Source organism: Aethalodelphis obliquidens, unplaced genomic scaffold (assembly GCF_003676395.1).
Source record: "Aethalodelphis obliquidens isolate GAN/ISIS:26980383/991018 unplaced genomic scaffold, ASM367639v1 scaffold4, whole genome shotgun sequence".
Classification (NCBI taxonomy): Eukaryota; Metazoa; Chordata; class Mammalia; order Artiodactyla; family Delphinidae; genus Aethalodelphis; species Aethalodelphis obliquidens.
Window position 1 is genome coordinate 5,459,469 of NW_020837948.1, and position 21,306 is coordinate 5,480,774.

General features: G+C 39.4%; 1 protein-coding gene across 2 annotated transcripts in view; it reads right to left on the reverse strand.

Moving 5' to 3' along the window:
- Nucleotides 1-4,285: 4,285 nt before the first annotated feature.
- Nucleotides 4,286-21,306, reverse strand: part of PCBD2 (pterin-4 alpha-carbinolamine dehydratase 2) — a 50,212-nt gene continuing 33,191 nt past the window's right edge. For both annotated transcript variants that reach the window (XM_027097130.1, XM_027097139.1), the window contains 2 exons: nucleotides 5,760-5,840; nucleotides 4,286-4,567 (listed from right to left, as the gene is read on the reverse strand). In XM_027097130.1, coding sequence (XP_026952931.1) covers nucleotides 4,472-4,567; nucleotides 5,760-5,840 — 177 coding nt within the window. In that variant the 3' untranslated portion in view covers nucleotides 4,286-4,471. The remainder of the gene's footprint in view (nucleotides 4,568-5,759; nucleotides 5,841-21,306) is intronic.

A 21,306-nucleotide genomic window follows, 5' to 3' on the forward strand; every position in this document is an offset into this window, starting at 1 on the left:
CTCACCGTCTTAGTCTATATTCTTTCCCTCAGGGATCAAGCTCCTCCTACTGCCTCCTTTGGTCATATGCCCCCTGACGCCTTCTGGGCTCCTGCCCACACCCTGACAGTGGCCTCCTGGAGCAGCTGCTCAGAGAGAGCCTGAATCAGTTCCCCATCTCTGTTTCCACCCGCCCCAATTCAACAATGTGCCTAATCCCGCCGGGCCATATAGGAGGCCCTCGGTAAATCTGTGCTATGTGAATGTACCTCAGGGATCCTTACGCTCACTCAAGTAGCTGAGCCTAGTGGGATTCTATTTCCAGGAATCCCAAGGATACACTACTATGCTTCCGCTCCTTAAGCTCCAAAGCACACTTCTGGGGAGAAATGAAGAAGAGATTAAGAATGTAAAAAATTCTTTCACGATGCTTGGAGGGGTGAGGAAAGATGGCTAGCTGGAAGCAGTCAAGAAGAGACCAGCTGTTCTTGGTGTACAGTATCAGCACAGCCAACCACAGCTGAATGTGTTTTCTTTTTATTTGTTTGTTTATTTATTTTTGGCTGCGTTGGGTCTTCGTTGATGCAGGCGGGCTTTCGCTAGTTGTGGCGAGCAGGGGCTACTCTTCGTTGCAATGCGCAGGCTTCTCATTGCAGTGGCTTCTCTTGTTGTGGAGCACGGGCTCTAGGTGTGCAGGCTTCAGTAGTTGTGGCATGGGGCTCAGTAGTTGTAGCTCATGGGCTCAGCAGTTGTGGCTCACAGGCTCTAGAGCACAGGCTCAGTAGTTGTGGTGCATGGGCTTAGCTGCTCTGCAGCATGTGGGATCCTCCCAGACCAGGGCTCGAACCCATGTACCCTGCATTGGCAGGCAGATTCTTAACCACTGCGCCACCAGGGAAGTCCCTGAATGTGTTTTCTGAAGTCACTGATGAAGAAATCTAGTCTGGGACTGGAACTCCAGCTGATGAGTGGACTCAGAAGTAACCAGCTTATCCAGGCCTACTGAAATCACCCGTATCTTCTTGTGGATAGGTGGGCGGGACAAGCACCCTGGATGAGAAGCTAAAGGGCCACCTCTTCTGCCCTTTTAGCAGCAACTTACACTCTCCCTGACTTGAGCAGCACCACCTTAGCCGCCGCACACAGTCAGTAGGCACGGCAGCTTGGTGACTCTAGTCTTCTGACCAGGAGTCATTCCTAGTTACATGTAACTAGAATTGAAACACAAAGTTCACACATTATATCCAAACCCTATTACACCTCTTGCTGTTTTGCAGAAATTTTACAAAACTGAAAGTTATAGAGTTCAACTAGTATATTTTTAAACTCTGGATTAGAACGTATACAGACTGCTCCACATTAACACTAGTAGTCCAATACCTCAGCACACTGCCGAAGGTCAGGTGTGTGTCCATATGCAACATATGTGCTGCTGCTTTTTGTCTCAAGCAAAAACATAAAGAATCATGCTTATTCTATTTATCTAAAGATGTCCTAAATTCTATCATCAGAGAGTAACCACAATTTTCAGAACTTTCACTAACTTCATTTTAGAAAAGGACACTGTCAAATGTGCTGCCCTGATTTATTATCTATAGAGGTCATGCAAAGGGTCAAAGGTCATAGCTATTTAAACCCCCTCTACTCCAGTGATCATTTAAAAGGAAAATAGAGGGAAACCAAAGCTTGCCACATCAGAGAAACCACTGTCATCACAAAGATTTGGAACAGAAGGAAAGTTGGGGCCTCCAACTTTGGCAATGTCTCTTTTAAGTTGAAATGTCAGTTACTTAGAGCAAGTCTGGGGATTCATTCTGTTGGAATTTACCACAAGGAGTATTACCACAGACTTCTGATATGGGATCTTTGATTCTCTAAAGTTCATGAGTTCCAGCAGATGCGACACCCCTTAACATGGACCTATGTCAAATCCTCACATAGATGCTAATTAGTAGCTACATTCTCAGGTCCTGACAACTGCAATTATTCGCTGTACCCTGCTCTCTCCACGGTGCCATACACAGTACAGGTTAATAGTTTTTAAGCCTCTCAGACTTACATTCAAAATAGAGGGAAAGGTTTCCATTCAAGGTACAATGAAACAATTTAAGTGACACCACAAGGGAGCAAACAAACAAATCCAGAAGGTGGAATACTCTACAGGACTCGGTTTTTACAGTAAGTCACTGATATGGAGAAAGAGGGAATGAGGGCAGGAGGCTTGCTCGCTCTAGACTGAAAGCTTAAAGAGACACAACCACCAGATGTGATGTGGATCACTGATTAGAACAAAATTACTGTCCACAGACATTCTTGACCTTCAGAACAATTTGATTTGGTATTAGGTGATACCAAGAAATCATAGTTTATTTTGTTTGGTGTGATTATGGCATTTTGGTTTCTACAAGAAAATGACCATATTTTCTAGAGATGTTTACTGGAGGATGTAGGGGCAAAATGACATGCTATCTGGGATTTGCTTTTAAATACTTTAGCAAAGAAAAAGGAAATGGGAGAGATTATATGATGTAACTGGCAAGATCTTGGTTAACTGTTAAATCTGGGTGATCAGTACATAAGGGTTGAATGCCCTATTTTACTCTATTTTAAAATATGTCTACACTTTTTCATGTTTAAAAATTCATGTAGAAAACTTTGAAGCACTGAGCTAGAAATCTTTGGTAATAAAATGTATAAAAACTCCCAAATCTATAATATGGGAAAAAGTTTATAAAAACACATGGCTTTGCTTTTTCCTCTGTTTTAAAAAATTTTTAATTAATTAATTTATTTATTTATTTACTTATTTACTTTTGGCTGCGTCGGGTCTCCATTGCTGCGCGTGGGCTTCCTCTAGTTGCAGTGAGCAGGGGCGACTCTTTGTTGCAGTGCATGGGCTTCTCATTGCGATGGCTTTCCCGTTGCAGAGCACAGGCTCTAGTCGCGTGGGCTTCAGTAGTTGCAGCGCGTGGGCTCAGTAGTTGCAGCACGCGGGCTCTAGAGCACAGGCTCAGTAGTTGTGGTGCATGGGCTTAGTTGCTCCGCGGCATGTGGGATCTTCCCGGACCGGGGCACAAACCCGCGTCCCCTGCATCGGCAGGCGGACTCTCAACCACTGCGCCACCAGGGAAGCCCGGCAGGTAGATTCTTAACCACTGCGTTTCCCTGTTAAAAATTTCCTGCCTTTCCCTGTTAAAAATTTCAAAGAAGTACAAGTTCTAGTGTCCAGGCTCTGGATCTCCCAGCAGCCACAGAGTCTGGGGTGACTCTTCTCTCTCTTTCCCCCACCCCCCCATGTATACTCCATACCCGCAGGGCAAAATGACTATACCTGCCAGGCCAACAGAACCAGCCGAAAACTGGCTTCAGAGAGCTCAGCCTCCTTATCATATTCCCATATGACTTCTCAGACTAGGGGCCAGGGTTGGTGGGGAGTGGGGGGGATGAGAAGCTTTGCTTATTGTAACACAGAGTGATTTTTCTGGCTTCTGATGTAAGGCAGGGTATAAAGATGATCCTTGTTAAATCCTACTATTATAAGGCATGTTCCTTGGATAGATACATACACATTCTTTTAATCTACCTTTTAATCTCATTAATAACTACATTCCTGAGTTCCCTCAAAGAACAGTTACTGCAATTTTTAAATAATAGCTTACTTTATATTCCATTTTACTCATGTCAGTGACACATGGAGTAAACAGAGCTCATTACTGGATAATACCCAAGTAGCTTCTAGCTCAGTGGCTACATACCCTCAGTTCAGGGGTCACAACATGCAAATGATGGGAAAAAATGACCCTTGGTTCCTCCTCCCCTCAGTATGTCAAATAATGACCTGGCAAGTTGGTCACTGTGACAGTGAATCCTTTTATTGCCTCACCTTGCTGGAAGCCTTGCACAAGACACTTGTCTTCTTCTTTCTCCCTGTCTGAAAAGGAAGGATAAAACACTAGACAGCTCACCCAATTTTTGAGATCTCTGTAAATTAAGTAACTACTTAAGTAGTAACAACAGCTAAAATCCAAATCAACTTTAGCATCATAAGAATCGTTACATACAGTTAAACCCTTTACCTATAGAGTTCATCATTCTTTTTCTACCTTACAATTGCTCTCCAACACAATGCATTTGTAAAGTCACCATAATCACTTGAATTTCTAGGTTATAAAAATGTGTGAATGCTCCCCCATACCCATTTCTGGTCTTTAAAAATGTTATTTCTCTTTTTTAATATTATTAATAGAATTACCTGGGTTGATTTACCTTATATATGTGATTAGATATAATGAAAAATACCTCAGGCTCAAGTTTAAATCATTTTTATTTAAGCACTGATTTTACAAAATGTGATCGTTCAAAAGGTGAACTAAATTTACGGCTTAATGTTCATGTGTTGATAAATTGCCTTCAAAATACATTGGAGCTAGATGTGTACATAAGACATTGGAGCTAGATGTGTATATAAGATTTTACATCGTTTTGGAAGAAATCACACAGAAGCAGCTGCTTTTTCAATAAACTTGGCCAGTTTCACATCTCTTTTGGTCAGTCCTCCACAGTCATGTGATGTGAGAGTTATCTGAACCTAAGAAAGAGAGAAGCAGCTTTGAAAACCCTGAGTTGCAATTCATGATGCTCTCCTTTGGTAGTTCAGAAATCAATCTATTACTCAATATTTACCTTTGAGAATTGAGGAGATTAAATGATTTAGAAAATACTACATTATGAATAAGCAATGCATTTCTAAAACCCAGTAAACTCCAGGCTGGGCCCAGCAGCCTCCTAGGGATAAAAAGGTTCTCTCATAAGAAGGGCAAATGAGCTACCAGAATCTCAAATCTTGACTCTTCAGGAAAAAAAAAAAAAAGAGAGGGAGAGACACTGAGGTACCACTTTAACTCCCATTACTTTAATTACACCAACTATTTTCAAGCCACTGAGAAAAACTAAGCTATCAAATGTAATATCTTAGCAACCATGTTAAAAAAAAGCCCATTTCCAAATTAGGGAAGTGGGGGTGGGGTGGAGGAACAGACTGTTGCCTCTTGACAAATCAATTAAAAAGCAAAAACAAAATTATGGGCAAAGAGAGGCAACTAGGAAATAAAAGTTTATGCTGGTACCTGTATGCTCTGAATTATTGCAATTAAATCACAAAAATGTGAAATCTTCTTTTTTCAAAGAGGACTTTCAAAGAGATAATAGAAATCTCACAGAAATCTAGATGATAAGAAATTCCACATGGCATGATCACCAAGGCAAGGACACTTTTTGGGCAAGTGTTATTCTTCTCACTGTGCCCCCTTAAAATTCCTTGATGAAGTCTTTTCAGTCTGCTCTTTCTCTTAGGAAGGTCAGTTCCCACTGAGAATAGAGAATTTAATAAATAGTTCTTGAGCAAATTTATTAAATAAGGCCGTATCTTTCTTATTTGCTACCATCTCTTTCAATAATTTACCTTAAGAGGGTTTAAAAATTTATCTACGTGACAGATATTCAAGTTTAATTCAGGAGTCTAATTTGGCCCAACTTTTCCATACTAGTGTCTGTAGAAGATAAGCATGAAAATAAAGAACTCAGTCACTGTTGTCTTGAGTAGATCTGAACATTTTTTTACTAATTTGCAGTAATACACAGGGATTCTGAGAGAAAGAATAAGAGAATATTTTCCTAAGCACAATGACACTTAGCTGCACAGGATGACAAGCAAGAAAGGAAGGAAGAAGTTTCTTAAACTCCATAATTATGGTGATTCCAAAATCAGGCAATTCAGTTACCTTGTTGTACACATTGAACCACTCCGGGTGATGATTCATCTTCTCTGCTTGTAGGGCAACTCGGGACATAAAGCCAAATGCCTGCATAAGATGAAGTCGAAAGTGATGACTGACAGTGCCCCCTGCCCTGGATCTGAGAGAGATACCAGAGCAACCCGACCAGAAAAAACATGGCTAGAATCCTTAGGGAAGCCTGGAGAATCAAATATGAAAGCGAATGCTCTCCACAGAGCTGGGGAAGCAGTGTAGCAGGACTGTGACCTGCTGCTGGATGGTGAAAAACAATCAGGCTCAAATAAACAAACCGGGAAATTGGTCTCACCCAGTGACCTGTCTGGGCTGTTTAATTTTCCTCAGGACGAGACTCTCCAAAAGAAGGAATAATTTCCCTTTAATTCAGTGTCCTGGATCTCACTACCTGGCCCCAAATCTTAGAAGTCACTTTTCTTGCAGCACTGCTCCTTTTGTTTTTAGTGACCGGGTTGCTAACTAAGGCATCGACCACAAAGACTATGGGAAAATGTCTTGTGAGTGTGTCTTAAGCCAAAGCTCCGGTAGAAATGAGCAACCATCCCATCCGCCAGGCAGGACAGAAGGGGATGAGAGACTGTTTTCATTGACATCCAGAGTGGAACAGAAAAGATGGGCTTGCCCACTCAGGGTCTTCTTGCTACTGCCCAGCACTGCCATTTCGAGGAGAAAGCACTCCGCCTTGGGGCAGAAGGCTGCAGAGCCAGCCACAGGCATAAGTGGGGGCCTGTAGGGCACTGTCTTCATACCACAGGGAAAGTGCAAACCTAATTTTGTTAAGCAGAAGGCAAACTTGTCCTGAGAGGAAAAAAACCATTTTTTTGCTTGCTTTCAAATTTTTATGAGGGTAATTGCAAACAGTAGAAGAGTTTGTCTCTTCCGTGTCCATAAGGCAGAAATACTTGGTAAGACTCTAAGGAAGTGGTACATTAATTACAAAGTTACAGTGGAATTCACAGGCATTACCCATTACAGCCACATAAATAAATATTTAACTTCTTTACCCCTATCCAGAAAAAACAATGTGATGTTAGTTGCGCTATGTTTTTTGGATCACCAAATGACATAGAGTGCATTTCCAAGTTAACAGAAATATGGAAGATGCCATTTTCAAACAATTCTGTCATTCATAATGGTTCCTATCTCAGAATCGATTTTATTCAGGATAAAGATTTCCATTTTGACACTTAATGCCTGAAGAAGAGTCTTCCCTATTAGGAAAAGGAAGGAAGTTCAAGAAAAATCCATTTAACTACGTATGGAATTATCAGTAGGAAAACAATATTCACTCTCCCACTCCTTCTCATTTCACAATTTGATTTTCTATGTGAGGGGAAGGAAAGAGTCAAATGAGAAAGTTTGTTTCAATTATTCAAACACAGAGTTAACCTGTATTAAATTATTATGAGAATTTTTACCCTGTTTGCCTATAATGCCTTATTCTCATTTAGCTTTAGAAGATTTACAATTTCATCACCACCCCGAGAGACATTAAAGACATGGATTTCTTTCTTTTTTTAAAAAAAATATTTATTTATTTGGCTGCACAGGGTCTTTAGTTGCAGCATGCAGTATCTTTAGTTGCAGCACGCGGGATCTTTTAGTTGCAGCATGTGGAATCTTTAGTTGCGGCATGCGGGCTCTTAGTTGCAGCATGCAGGTTCTAGTTCCCTGACCACAGATTGAACCCAGGCTCCCTGCATTGGGAGTGTGGAGTTTATTTTTGTTTGTTTGTTTTTTGGTTTTTTGTGGTACGCAGGCCTCTCACTGTTGTGGCCTCTCTCATTGCGGAGCACAGGCTCCGGACGTGCAGGCTCAGCGGCCATGGCTCACGGGCCCAGCCGCTCTGCGGCATGTGGGATCCTCCCAGACCGGGGCACGAACCCGTGTCCCCTGCATCGGCAGGCGGACTCTCAACCACTGCGCCACCAGGGAAGCCCTGGGACTGTGGAGTTTTAACCACTGGACCACCAGGGAAGTCCCAAGGACATGGATTTCTGAGCCAGGGAGTCAAATCCCAATTCTCCTACTCAACTGTCATGTGATCTAACTCTGAGCCTCAATTTTCTTATCAGTAAAATGATGATAATAATAAAACGGTCATGTAATTATTTTTATTAAAAAAAAAAAAGAGAGAGGGTGGGAGGGAGGGAGACGCAAGAGGGAAGAGATATGGGAACATAGGTATATGTATAGCTGATTCACTTTGTTATAAAGCAGAAACTAACACACCATTGTAAAGCAATTATACCCCAATAAAGATGCTAAAAAAAAAAAAAAGAGAGAGAGAGATGGGGATATAAGAACACTTAGCACAGCACCTGGCACAGAATGCACATATTGCTACCACTACTGCTTCTGGCCAAACGACATACCGTAAACCTCACAAAACATAATGGTAAATGAAAAGCCCTCCCACAGACTTGAGAATCTAAGATTCCAGTTGCTTCCTCTCAGAAGAATGGCTCTCTCCTTTTCCCATATGCGATAAACAGAGACTGACACACATATACTAGACAAAGATAATATACGGTGGAATAACACTTTGATGCAGACTGACTGGGGAAAACAGCTGAATAACAAGAAATCAGGTGGGCACAGTCACTGTCTAAGTTCTTAAGCCCTGTAGCCACAATTTCTTTGAACCAAGCTATCCTAAAAGGTCCAAAGTGATGCTTAGAATCCTTTAACATTGCCCAAGAGCCAAATGGATCTACTGAATGGATGATCTGAACATGATCAGACGTGCTCCTCAAATCTCTGACCACCAGCATGCTATCAGCGTAGCAGTAAAATCTATTCCATCACAAATATGACTTAAAAGAGAACATCCATATCCTAAGAGGTACATTGATCAAAGAAAAGCATCTACCCTATCTACATACAATGTTAAAAAAAAAAAGTACATCCAAACACCCTCCAAATTTGTATTTTCCTCAGTTTTGCATATTTCCCTTCAACTGTCATCTAATATTTACATTTAATAAAATATCGAAAAGCCTGATAAACAATTTACACAGGATCCTAATTCTTCCTTAGGGAAAGAATACTCTATCTGTTATGGGAACAAAAAGATAATTCCAAATCCTTCTTCCATATAACAGAACAAATTAATCCTCCAAACATTTAATTTTTTAAATAAATTTATTTATTTAATTTATTTTATTATTTTTTGGCCGTGTTGTTTCTTCGTTGCTGCGCGCAGGCTTTCTCTAGTTGCGGCGAGAGGGAGCTACCCTTTGTTGCTGCGCGCGGGCTTCTCATTGAGGTGGCTTCTCTTGTCACAGAGCACAGGCTCTAGGTGCGCAGGCTTCAGGAGTTGTGGCACGCACGCTCAGTAGTTGGCTAGGTGCACGTCCTTCAGTAGTTGTGGCATACAGGCTCGGTAATTGTGTCTTGCATGCTCTAGAGCACAGGCTCAGTAGTTGTGGCACACGGGCTTAGGTGCTCCGCGGCATGTGGGATCTTCCCAGACCAGGGCTCGAACCTGTGTCCCCTGCATGGGCAGGCAAATTCTTAACCACTGCACCACCCGGGAAGTCCCAAACATTTATTTCTAAATCCACAAATTAACAACATCCATAACAATACACATTCAAATTAAAGTAAAAGAACTTCTGCAAGGAAGTTAGATGAGTAGGTAGGAGAGGGAAAAAGCAAAACCTCAAAGGGGAATTTTGATTATATGGAATACAATAAAGAAGGAATATGACTAAACAGCAAACTTGGCAGACAGTGAAAAACATCTGTCCCTTCTTTCAAAGATTTATTTTTATAGCCCTAGCTACTTGTTACCAGGATGCCAGTTGGAATCTAAAAGCCTTGAGCTAGCTAAAAGTACAGGCTTTCTAAACCATTCCATCAAAGAAATCTGCTAACAGCCCAAGGCAAAATAGATACCAGCAACCCAGTAAGAAGCTTAGAGAACAGGACTGAGAAAATGGACAAATGAAGTAGAAATCAACACGAGTTTAAAATAATTAGAAAATAGTAAATACAGAAAACAAAATACATCAAACATATAGATAACCGTTGCCAATAAGAGAACAACAACTTTAAAAAAAAAAACAAAACAGAAGAAAGAAAAAAACTGGACATGTAATTCAAGAAAAATTTCCAGAAACAAAAGTTTTAAGTCTATAGATTGTAAGAATTCAGCCATGTCTACACATTCTAGTGAAGTCAGTGAACTATGAAGATAAAAAAATTCTTTTGGCACCTAGTCAAATAAAATCAGCTCACCTATAATGTTGAAAAGAATCTGGCTGACTTCAAACTTCCACATATCAACATTCAACATATAAGTTAGAGGAGCAATGCCTATAAAGACTTTAGGAAATGAAAACGTGAAGAATTTTATACCCATAGGCTTCCCTGATGGTTCAGTGGTTAAGAATACGCCTGCCAGTGCAGGGGACACAGATTCGAGCTCTGGTCCAGGAAGATCCCACATGCAGTGGAGCAACTAGGCCCATGCGCCAGAACTACTGAGCCTGCACTCTAGAGCCCGTGAGCCACAACTACTGAGCCCGCGTGCCACAATTACTGAAGCCCGTGTGCCTACAGCCAGTGCTCTGCAACAAGAGAAGCCACCGCACTGAGAAGCCTGCGCACCGCAACGAAGAGTAGCCCCCGCTTGCCGCAACTGGAGAAAGCCCACGCATAGCAACGAAGACCCAACGCAGCCAAAAATAAATAAATCATTTAAAAAATAAAAAAGAATTTTATACCCAGCTAAACCGTTGTTCAAAATTAATGCAAGAGACATATGTTTTTTAAATGCAGTAACTCAGGGAATAATTTCCATTCACCCTTTTTGAGGAAATTTTTATTAAAGGATGAAATATAAGTAACTAAGAGATGAATGCGGAAACTATACCAAAGGTATTGACAGTGAGTAATAAATTCATTCAGCTCTAGAAATACATTTTAAACAACTGTGGGGATTATAGTTACAGAATAAAATGTAAATGTTATAAACTATTAAAAGGGTTGAAGATAATAAAAATAGGGAAGGTAGATGAAAGTTTTAAAAAAATCTTTAAAAGCTGAAAGATCAAGTGTTAAAGATATATTTAAAAGTATAAAACATAAGCACTAGAACTAAAAAACAATATGAACTAAAATTTTAGTTCCTAAAAGGAAAGTAGGAAAAAGTAGAAGTGTAATTTTGATGTTGCTTAGTGGGGAGACCACTATCTAAAGAAATGCTAGCTAAATGCTATCTAAAGAAATGGAGGATTACATTTGCTATGTAAAACTATAGATTTAATAGTATCCACAAGAAGCACGAAATTTAGAAGAAAACAAAACAACTTAATTCACAATTAAGTAAAGGAAAACACAATTAAAATGCAACAAAAAAATCCTACAATCCATATAATGATTTAAGATAAGGGAGAAAAGAGTATATTGGTTCTGTCAGGTTTTATAAGACCGAACAGCTTTCCAATCAATAAATGTATAGAGCCTAAATCCAACCAGTTAAAATTAAGAAGAGAGAATGTTACAATGGATCACAAAGCAAAACTCAACCACTAGAAATAAAAGGACATAGGCAAATGTAACTTCTTTTAAGAAATCATAAGGGTAATTTAAATTATAAAGTATATCCACAATGAGGATGAAGACTGAGTAACTGTGAATATCTATATTGCAATAACATAGCATCAAAATCAATGAGACAGAAATGACAGGGCTCATGGGCCAAAGAGAAATATTTGTAGTTGGAGACTTTAATTCACATCTCTTGAGCCATGGCAGATTAAGTGAATAAAAGTAAGGATATGGACTACTTAAAAACATAATTTAAAAGGTAGATGTAATCGATGTATTTTAAACTCTAAAACTTGAGAATATAGCTTTTAAAATATATTTGGAACATGCACAGAAACCGAATATATACTACCCCACAAAGAAAATCTCAAAAATCAAAAAGTAGAAAGAGTACTGATAACATTCTCCAATAAAATTAAAAACAAAATCAGGACACTAATGTAGCAAAAAGTACTACCTGAAAAAATTTTAAATTCTTCTTTTAAAACTCTTGGGTCAATGTTCATTGCAGCACTATTTACAATAGCCAGGACATGGAAACAACCTAAATATCCATCAACAGATGAACGGATAAAGAAGATGTGGCACATATATACAATGGAATACTACTCAGCCATAAAAAGAAGCAAAACTGAGTTATTTGTAGTGAGGTGGATGGACCTAGAGTCTGTCATACAGAGTGAAGTAAGTCAGAAAGAGAAAAATATATACCATATGCTAACGCATACATATGGAATCTAAAAAAAATGGTACTGATGAACCTAGTTGCAGGGTAGGGAATAAAGAGGCAGACATAGAGAATGGACTTGAGGACATGGGGTGGGAGGGTGAAGCTGGGGCGAAGTGAGAGTAGCATCGACATATATACACTACCGAATGTAAAATAGTTGGCTGGTGGAAAGCAGCAGCAAAGCACAGGGAGATCGGCTCTGTGCTTTGTGATGACCTAGAGGGGTGGGATAGGGAGGATGGGAGGGAGGCTCAAGAGGGACGGGATATGCGGCATGTGTATGCACATGGCTGATTCACTTTGTTGTGCAACAGAAACTAACATGGGACTGTGAAGCAATTATACTCCAATAAAGATTTTTCACAGAACTAGAACAAAAAATTTCACAATTTATATGGAAACACAAAAGACCCCGAATAGCCAAAGCAATCTTGAGAACGAAAAACAGAGCTGGAGGAATCAGGCTCCCTGACTTCAGACTATACTACAAAGCTACAGTAATCAAGACAGTATGGTACTGGCACAAAAAGAGAAACAAAGATCAATGGAATAAGATAGAAAGCACAGAGATAAACCCACGCACATATGGTCACCTTATCTTTGATAAAGGAGGCAGGAATGTACAGTGGAGAAAGGACAGCCTCTTCAATAAGTGGTGCTGGGAAAACTGGACAGGTACATGTAAAAGTATGAGATTAGATCACTCCCTAACACCATACACAAAAATAAGCTCAAAGTGGATTAAAGACCTAAATGTAAGGCCAGACACTATCAAACTCTTAGAGGAAAACATAGGCAGAACACTCTATGACATAAATCACAGCAAGATCCTTTTTGACCCACGTCCTAGAGAAATGGAAATAAAAACAAAAATAAACAAATGGGACCTAATGAAACTTCAAAGTTTTTGCACAGCAAAGGAAACCATAAACAAGACCAAAAGACAACCCTCAGAATGGGAGAAAATATTTGCAAATGAAACAACTGACAAAGGATTAATCTCCAAAATTTACAAGCAGCACATGCAGCTCAATAGCAAAAAACAAACAACCCAATCCAAAAATGGGCAGAAGACCTAAATAGACATTTCTCCAAAGAAGATATACAGACTGCCAACAAACACATGAAAGAATGCTCAACATCATTAACCATTAGTGAAATGCAAATCAAAACTACAATGAGATATCATCTCACACCGGTCAGAATGGCCATCATCAAAAAATCTAGAAACAATAAATGCTGGAGAGGGTGTGAAGAAAAGGGAACACTCTTGCACTGCTGGTGGGAATGTGAATTGGTACAGCCACTATGGAGAACAGTATGGAGGTTCCTTAAAAAACCAAAAATAGAACTACCATATGACCCAGCAATCCCACTACTGGGCATATACCCTGAGAAAACCATAATTCAAAAAGAGTCATGTACCAAAGTGCTCATTGCAGCTCTATTTACAATAGCCCAGAGATGGAAACAACCTAAGTGTCCATCATCGGATGAATGGATAAAGAAGATGTGGCACATACATACAATGGAATATTACTCAGCCATAAAAAGAAACGAAATTGAGCTATTTGTAATGAGGTGGATGGACCTAGAGTCTGTCATACAGAGTGAAGTAAGTCAGAAAGAGAAAGACAAATACTGTATGCTAACACATATGTATGGAATTTAAGGGAAAAAATGTCATGAAGAACCTAGGGGTAAGACGGGAATAAAGACACAGATCTACTAGAGAATGGACTTGAGGATATGGGGAGGGGGAAGGGTAAGCTGTGACAAAGCGAGAGAGTGGCATGGACATATATACACTACCAAACGTAAAATACACAGATAGTGGGAAGCAGCCGCATAGCACAGGGAGATCAGCTCGGTGCTTTGTGACCACCTAGAGGCATGGGATAGGAAGGGTGGGAGGGAGGGAGACACAAGAGGGAAGAGATATGGGAACATATGTATAACTGATTCACTTTGTTATAAAGCAGAAACTAACACACCATTGTAAAGCAATTATACTCCAATAAAGATGTAAAAAAAAAAAATTTTTTTTAAATTAAAGTAGCTGAAAAAAATCAGAAAAACGAAACAAAACAAAACAAAAAAACAAAAATAGAAAAACTCGGATCAAAAATGAAATCAATACTAAAGAGAAAATAATAATTATTAATTATTATTTATATTAATTAATAGAAATTAATAATGTAAGCATTACATATGGATACATCTAAAGCAATAATCAGAATAAACATCTTTAAATACTTAAATTATCTTAAATTAATGAACTTTAAAGAATTAAAATAAATTAATTAAATATCCAATCAAGAAAGTAGATAAATAACAAGAAAATAAATTTAGGGAGGAGAGCAGGAATGAATATAAATAAAGGGAAAAGCAAATGTAAATTAATTAGGAAAGAGAAAAAAATGGTATAACTACTGGATCCAGAAGCTGTATCTGGAAGAAATATATAATAGAAAATTGGTTGCTTCCTGTAAAAACAAACAGAAAGGGCTTCCCTGGTGGCGCAGTGGTTGAGCGTCTGCCTGCCGATGCAGGGGACACGGGTTCGTGCCCTGGTCCGGGAAGATCCCACATGCCGCGGAGCAGCTAGGCCCGTGAGCCATGGCCGCCGAGCCTGCGCGTCCAGAGCCTGTAGGCAACACCTTTCTTAATGGGGAAAGACTGGAAGAATTCCCATTGAAGTCAAGAATAAAAGAAGCCAAAAACATGTCAATAGGCTTCTTATAAACACAATGAATTAGAAAATACACTGGAAGAAAAGTTCCCATCTAAAATGGCACCAAAAATTATCTAGGAGTAACCTTAATAAGAAATGCATAAATTCTACATACAAAAAAACTTTAAACCACTACTAAAAAACAGATGGTGGAATGGTGGTTAAGATTCCGCCTGCCATTGTAGGGGACATGGGTTTGAGCCCTGGTCCGGGAAGATCCCACATGCCATGGAGCAACTAAGCCTGTGCACCACAACTACTGAGTCTGCGCTCTAGAGCCCGTGAGCCACAACTACTGAGCCCACGTGCCACAACTACTAAAGCCCGTGCGCCTGGAGCCCATGCTCCACAACAAGAAAAGCCACCACAATGAGAAGCCCGCGCACCGCAACGAAGGGTAGCCCCCGCTCACCACAACTAGAGAAAGCCCGCGTGCAGCAATGAAGACCTAATGCAGCCAAAAATAAAAATAAATAAATAAATAAAATTTTTAAAAATAGATACATCTTACTAAATTTTTTTCTGTATGACAATAAAAGTCAACAAATTAAAAGAAAACAAACTGTATTTGCAGTACACATTTCCTTAGCATATCAAGAGATCTTATATAAATTAATAAGAGAAAGACCAAACACCCAATTTTTTTAAGTGGGCAAAGGACATAATAGATAACAGAGAAAAGAAATCAAATGGTTCTTAAACGTAAAAACTGCTCCATCTCATACATAAGAGGAGTACAAATTAAAACTAAGTTATATGTCAATTTTATCTCAATAAATCGGGGTGGGGGGAACTAAGTTAAACCTACCAGTTTGGCAAAGATCAAAAAGTTTGATAATATTCTGTTAGTGAAGATACAGGAGAAAAGGCACTCTCATATTTTTGGTGAAAATAAATTGATATAATAATCACTATGGGGGCTTCCCTGGTGGCGCAGTGGCTGAGAGTCCGCCTGCCGATGCAGGGGACACGGGTTCGTGCCCCGGTCCGGGAAGATCCCACATGCCGCGGAGCGGCTGGGCCCGTGAGCCATGGCTGCTGAGCCTGCGCGTCCGGAGCCTGTGCTCCGCAGGGGGAGAGGCTACAGCAGTGGGAGGCCCGCGTACCGAAAAAACAGAAAAACAAAAAAACAAAAAAAAAACAAACAATAATCACTATGGAAGAGAATACAACAACATTTATCAAAATTAAAAATGCCTATGCCCTTAGGAAAAAATATGATTACGTCTTTCGGCCAAGCAATTCCACTTCTAGGAATTTGTCCTGCAGACATACTCACACATAAATTACAAGAATGGTCACTGCAGCACAGCCTGTAACAGCGACAGGCTTGAAAGAGCCAAATGTCCATTAATAGAGAGCTGATTAAAATGTATTATGGTACATTTATTCACTGGAATACTATGTAGCCATTAAGAAGAAGGAGAAAACTCTTTATCCTCTGACTAGAAATACCTCCAACATATATTACTAAATGGGAAAAAATGCATAACAATAGTCTATAAATTGTATAAAAAGAAAAGAAAAGAAAGTATGTGCGTTAATATCTCTGGAATGATATATAAGGATCTGGGAATAGTGAATGATGGGGGGGTGGAAAGGGAGAACTGGGTGGTTGAGAATCAGGAACAGGAAGAGGTTTACTATACTCCTTGGTACCTTTTGACTTTTGAACCAATATATATATGATCTACTTTAAAAGTCAGTTAGCTTGGGAAAAAATGAAGAAGCCATGCAAATGAAGGTCTCACTGTAAAGGGAGCTGGGATCCTCCTGTGATGTATGTAACCTGGTTCATATTAAAATATTTTGGCTCACATTAACTTCTTAACATATGCCTACCTGTTTAGGTGGGTTTTTAGTGCCAATTTATAGCATAGTTTGTCTATGAGCCATGTTCTGTTGAGCCACGGCCATTTCAAACAAACATATGTCCAACAAATAGCATATAATGGCTGATAATGGTTTCAGTCTTTCCTCTATTGCAAATTACAAACGTTTTATGAACAAGTCCATGAATGCATGATGAAGTATGACTTTTTAAGTCACTCTGCCATTTTATGGAATGTAAGCATTACAATCACAGTAAATTGGGCCAATGAAGTTTGTCATTTGGAAATCTCCAAACCATCAGCAATTAAAAGATTTTTCCATGAACCCCAAATCAAGTATTCTTTGGGAACTTTAATTTTCTTAAAGTTCCTTTTGTTTCAGTTTATTCCATGAAAATATGAAAGACTATCAGATGCACAAAACCGAAACAAAAATCCTGTATTGATCTGTGAAATGTTTAACAGCACCCTGAATTTAAAACGCAGCTTCAGTCCAAATAACATGATTTATTAAAGTTCTAATATGAATCTGTCATTACTCAGAGCAATTCTCTTTGATATGTTCTTTAAATCAGCTGCCTTTTATATTTTGATTATAGACTATTTTAATTATGCACTAAAAAAGAACATATCTCCCACTAAGAAAATGAGCACCAGCAACTCCAAAGTAATTTCCCCAGTACAATCTCCATTAAGCCTCTAAATACTTCCTTTACTAATTCAATGAATTAGAACTCTATTGTTTATGAATCACCTTTATGTTTGCAGGCCTATAACCCTTCTTTTATAAAATACAATTGCTATGGAAGGAAACGATATTTATGTCTGATTAGAAATGAAAACACTATTACATAAATCAGTTTGGGCATTTCTTCACGTCTTGAAACATGATCGGCAATTTAGTCTAATTGGTGATCAAGGAAACTATCTTGTGATCAATTAAAGTAATTACCAAATTCCGGCAACACAACCTACCTTAATTTCAGCTAGAGTCTGCACTTCTTCAACTTTAATTAAAAATAATGAAAATTATTAAGCAAAATGCACAGCAAGATCATTGCCAAGCACGCACATGTCACAGGACAGGACCTTCCCTTGGTGTTGGTGACTGATCCATCACATAAACATTGCTTGGTGCACCAAGGAAAGGCATTCTTTGCCCCCAGAATATGATTACATGTCTCACGATGGCTTTCTCTGAAAAACACTCAACGGTTCTAGCCACTGCAAAGGGAACATCAGATCTTAATCTGCAGGCAACAGACGCATATTCTCAACTTGCAACACGAGAAATGTGAGGAGCAGATCCAACCAAAGATGTATTTGATCATGCTTTTTTTCCTCCAAACTGTCACTGGTATTTTGACACAGTGGTCAATCGCAGAGACTTTAGGGTCAGAGACCTAGGTTCAAGTCCTGGCTCTGCTATTCACTAGCTATGTGACCTCAAAGAAATTACTTAACATTTGAAATGAGTCTCAGTTTCCTCATATGTTTAAAGGGGATAATTCATGTAACAAACTTTACAGTACGACAGGCATTCTATTAGGCACTCAGTTAATGCTACTGTTTATTATCATCATCAACACTTTAACATTACAGTGTCTATGGCCTGGAAAGGAAGAATTCCTTTCCAAACCTAGTACAAAAACAATAGGAAGGCCAAAGAAATCCACCTATGCAAGGCTGAGAAAACCATAAACATATTTAGAACGGTTTCTCGATGTATCCTCAGAAGAAGATTTCCAGTGGAACTGGCAATCTGTCAGTGAGCTTCTTAACCAAACAGGTGACTCACATCTCCCTGAGAAGCCAAACTAAAGGCCTTGCCTGCAGACCATCCCCTAGGCAGTCCGGTGTGTGTGTGTGTGTGTCTGGGCAGACAACCCCAGCCGATCCAGGGGCCCTAGGCTACCTGCCTTCTACGTGCTCTACTGCAGAGCCCAACATTTCCAACAACTCAGGCCAAGAATACCCAACTCTGAAGCTAAAACGGGCTTCCCCAGGCACTTGAGACAATGTCCACAACCTACTGAAAGAACAGCCCGCTCTGCTGTGCCTTAGGCTGAATTAGTGCCCCCACAGTTGTGGCAATAAGTACACCACCTGTGAGATAGCACGCTCACTTCTAAACATTACTTTCAAAAGCTGTACGCACAGAACCATAATATTTTAGAGCCGTTAAAAGAAGTTCCTAAGTCACCATTTTTTTTGCAATAATCATAATATCCTAATTAGGCCATTTCGAAAAATAAGGCAGCTCTTTTAGCTAGTTACATGGTACTACCTTCAATGTATACTGTTAAATGAAAAAGCAAGGTGCAAAAGAGTTTTCTTTGCAGAATCAGGATTTATAATTACATTAGTAAACTCCTCCTGAATTCCTAGGGAGACTACTGTTTGATAAAGGTCTGCTACTATGAATCCACTCTTCTCAAGGCAGCAGAGTTAAGCAACATAAACACCTGTACACACAATTTTACCTAAGAGTCCTTCGTTTTTGTTCCATTTGCAGTGAAAGTTCTCTAACTAGCTAAGTTTCACACAGCTTTCTGTGCCAAAAAGAAGGTCTGACCAGGATGACCACAAGCTGAGAACACCTTTACCACTCATTTCCGAATTCCTCTGCACATGTATTTAAATTACATTTCCCCATATCATCATCAGCTACTACTGGGCAGACCAACAGCTAAATCTGATTAGCTCTTTCTAGAATTTCTCACAATCCTTTAGTTTTGCTCTCTTGGAATCAGCACATTTCACCAGCTTTCTATCCATCCCTTCCCCCTAAAGCAGACCAAAACAACGGTTTCAAAATCACCCGAGAGGAATCCACCAGAGAAGCCATTAATGCCGATTTCCCTAATGTCAGAATAACTTCTGATGCCTCGCTGTTCACTGCTGCTATTCATTATTGCCAGTCGGTTGCCTCAGAAAAGTCCTGTTGGAGGTTTTCTTTCCTAACCTGCTGATAATCCGTATTTGTTAGCTTTCAGGAGTCTTGCGGGGGAGAGGTATGGCAAAGACTACCAAGGTTTTTGGTTTGTTCTGTTTTAGCCACCCTGTAAGAATTACAATTTACACTCCTTCATATTGTGATCATTATGAGGTTTATAAAAATTCAAATTTATACAGAAAAATATCCCTAGGCTTCAACTTCATGCATCCAAACCACTACGATATATGGAGTATACGGCCAAATACATTTTTAAAAATGGAATAAAAAAATGGAATAATATCAAAATGGCAGTCTACTCCCTATCTTTTCTGCTTTATAATCAACTGGTTCCTTTTAAGAGATGCAACTAGTACGTACACTATATAATTCCAGTTTATATCTGACGGGAAACGGCCTTGCCTTATTATATATATAAGGTTGTATATGCACCTAATTTTGAAAAGAGAAAGAGAGAAAAGACAAAATGGTTTCTTTCTGCCCAAACTGGGATGTGTTATATTAAACTGAAAGTCAAGATCCGGTAACAATAACCAAAAGGGTGGAGGAAGAAAATAAGGGCTCAGGGCAAAAAGAACACCCACTCCCCTACCATCTGGGTGTGGGGACACTCAAAAAGCATTTTAAAGAAACAAAGCAGTATCTGATCTGGCTTAATGGTACAGTAAATACATTTTCTACAAGCAGTACACATTTTGTAAAACAGTCTCATTCCACTTCACAAAGTATCCGATGGTATAAAAAGGTCTGCACATTGGTGAATTCATACTTATCCTTTCTTTTACTTATTTTTAAACAAGAATCAAGTCTCCTTGTAAGAGTTTTTAGGTACAGTTTTAGCAACATTTGCCAATATTTTCTGTAGGAAAAATACATCACCCAAATATTCAAGCCCCATCAGACATCCTGATCATTCCACAGAGGACATCCAGTGATAGACGGCTGCAATGCATCACTGGAAGAAAACAGCCTGCCAGACCCGCTTCTCAGAAAACGATGCCAATCCAGAAGAAGCCCGGTGTGGAAACACACCATGCCATAAGTCGTCTGTATTTATTTGTTTCAAAGTGCACACACAGGCTATGAACTTGGAAAGGTCCCTGAACCTGTCAGTCTTCAGACACTGAGCTGAAGCAAACCACAAATATATTCTGAATTTATCCTCAATCTGTTATGATGAGGCTTAAGGAGAGCTCTCTTCCTACCCTTACTGATTGAAACTAGGTACTTTTTTGGTCTTGTGTTCTAAACAGTATTACTAAAGAATTAAAAGAAAAATATCAGGGCTTGAGGCACAAAGAAAGTAAAAAAAGCTCAGCACTTACCCTATTTTTGGTATCAAAAGATCACAAGGTCTGGTGGGGGATGTCATCGTATCCCGAAAAGTTCTAATCCCAGCTCTGCCTCATTCTATGGACTTAAGCAAATCCTAAATGTCTCACTTCTCCCAGCCTTTGTAAATCGGAGGCTCTACTACTTCTTAAGTTCACTGTAAGTGTACGGAGGTCTCATAAGAACGTGCATTTTTGTGCCTTGCACAAAAAATGTGCTACTGTGGAACACTGAAAAGGTTCCAATTTGCTTGAATCCTACACAAAGTAATTTTACTCCATTTTTTTAATCTAGAAAATTTGCTCTGTGTAGCCAAATAAATGTAGATGCATCCTGAATACAAATGAAAAACTCTCTGTGTTTAAAATTCACAAATA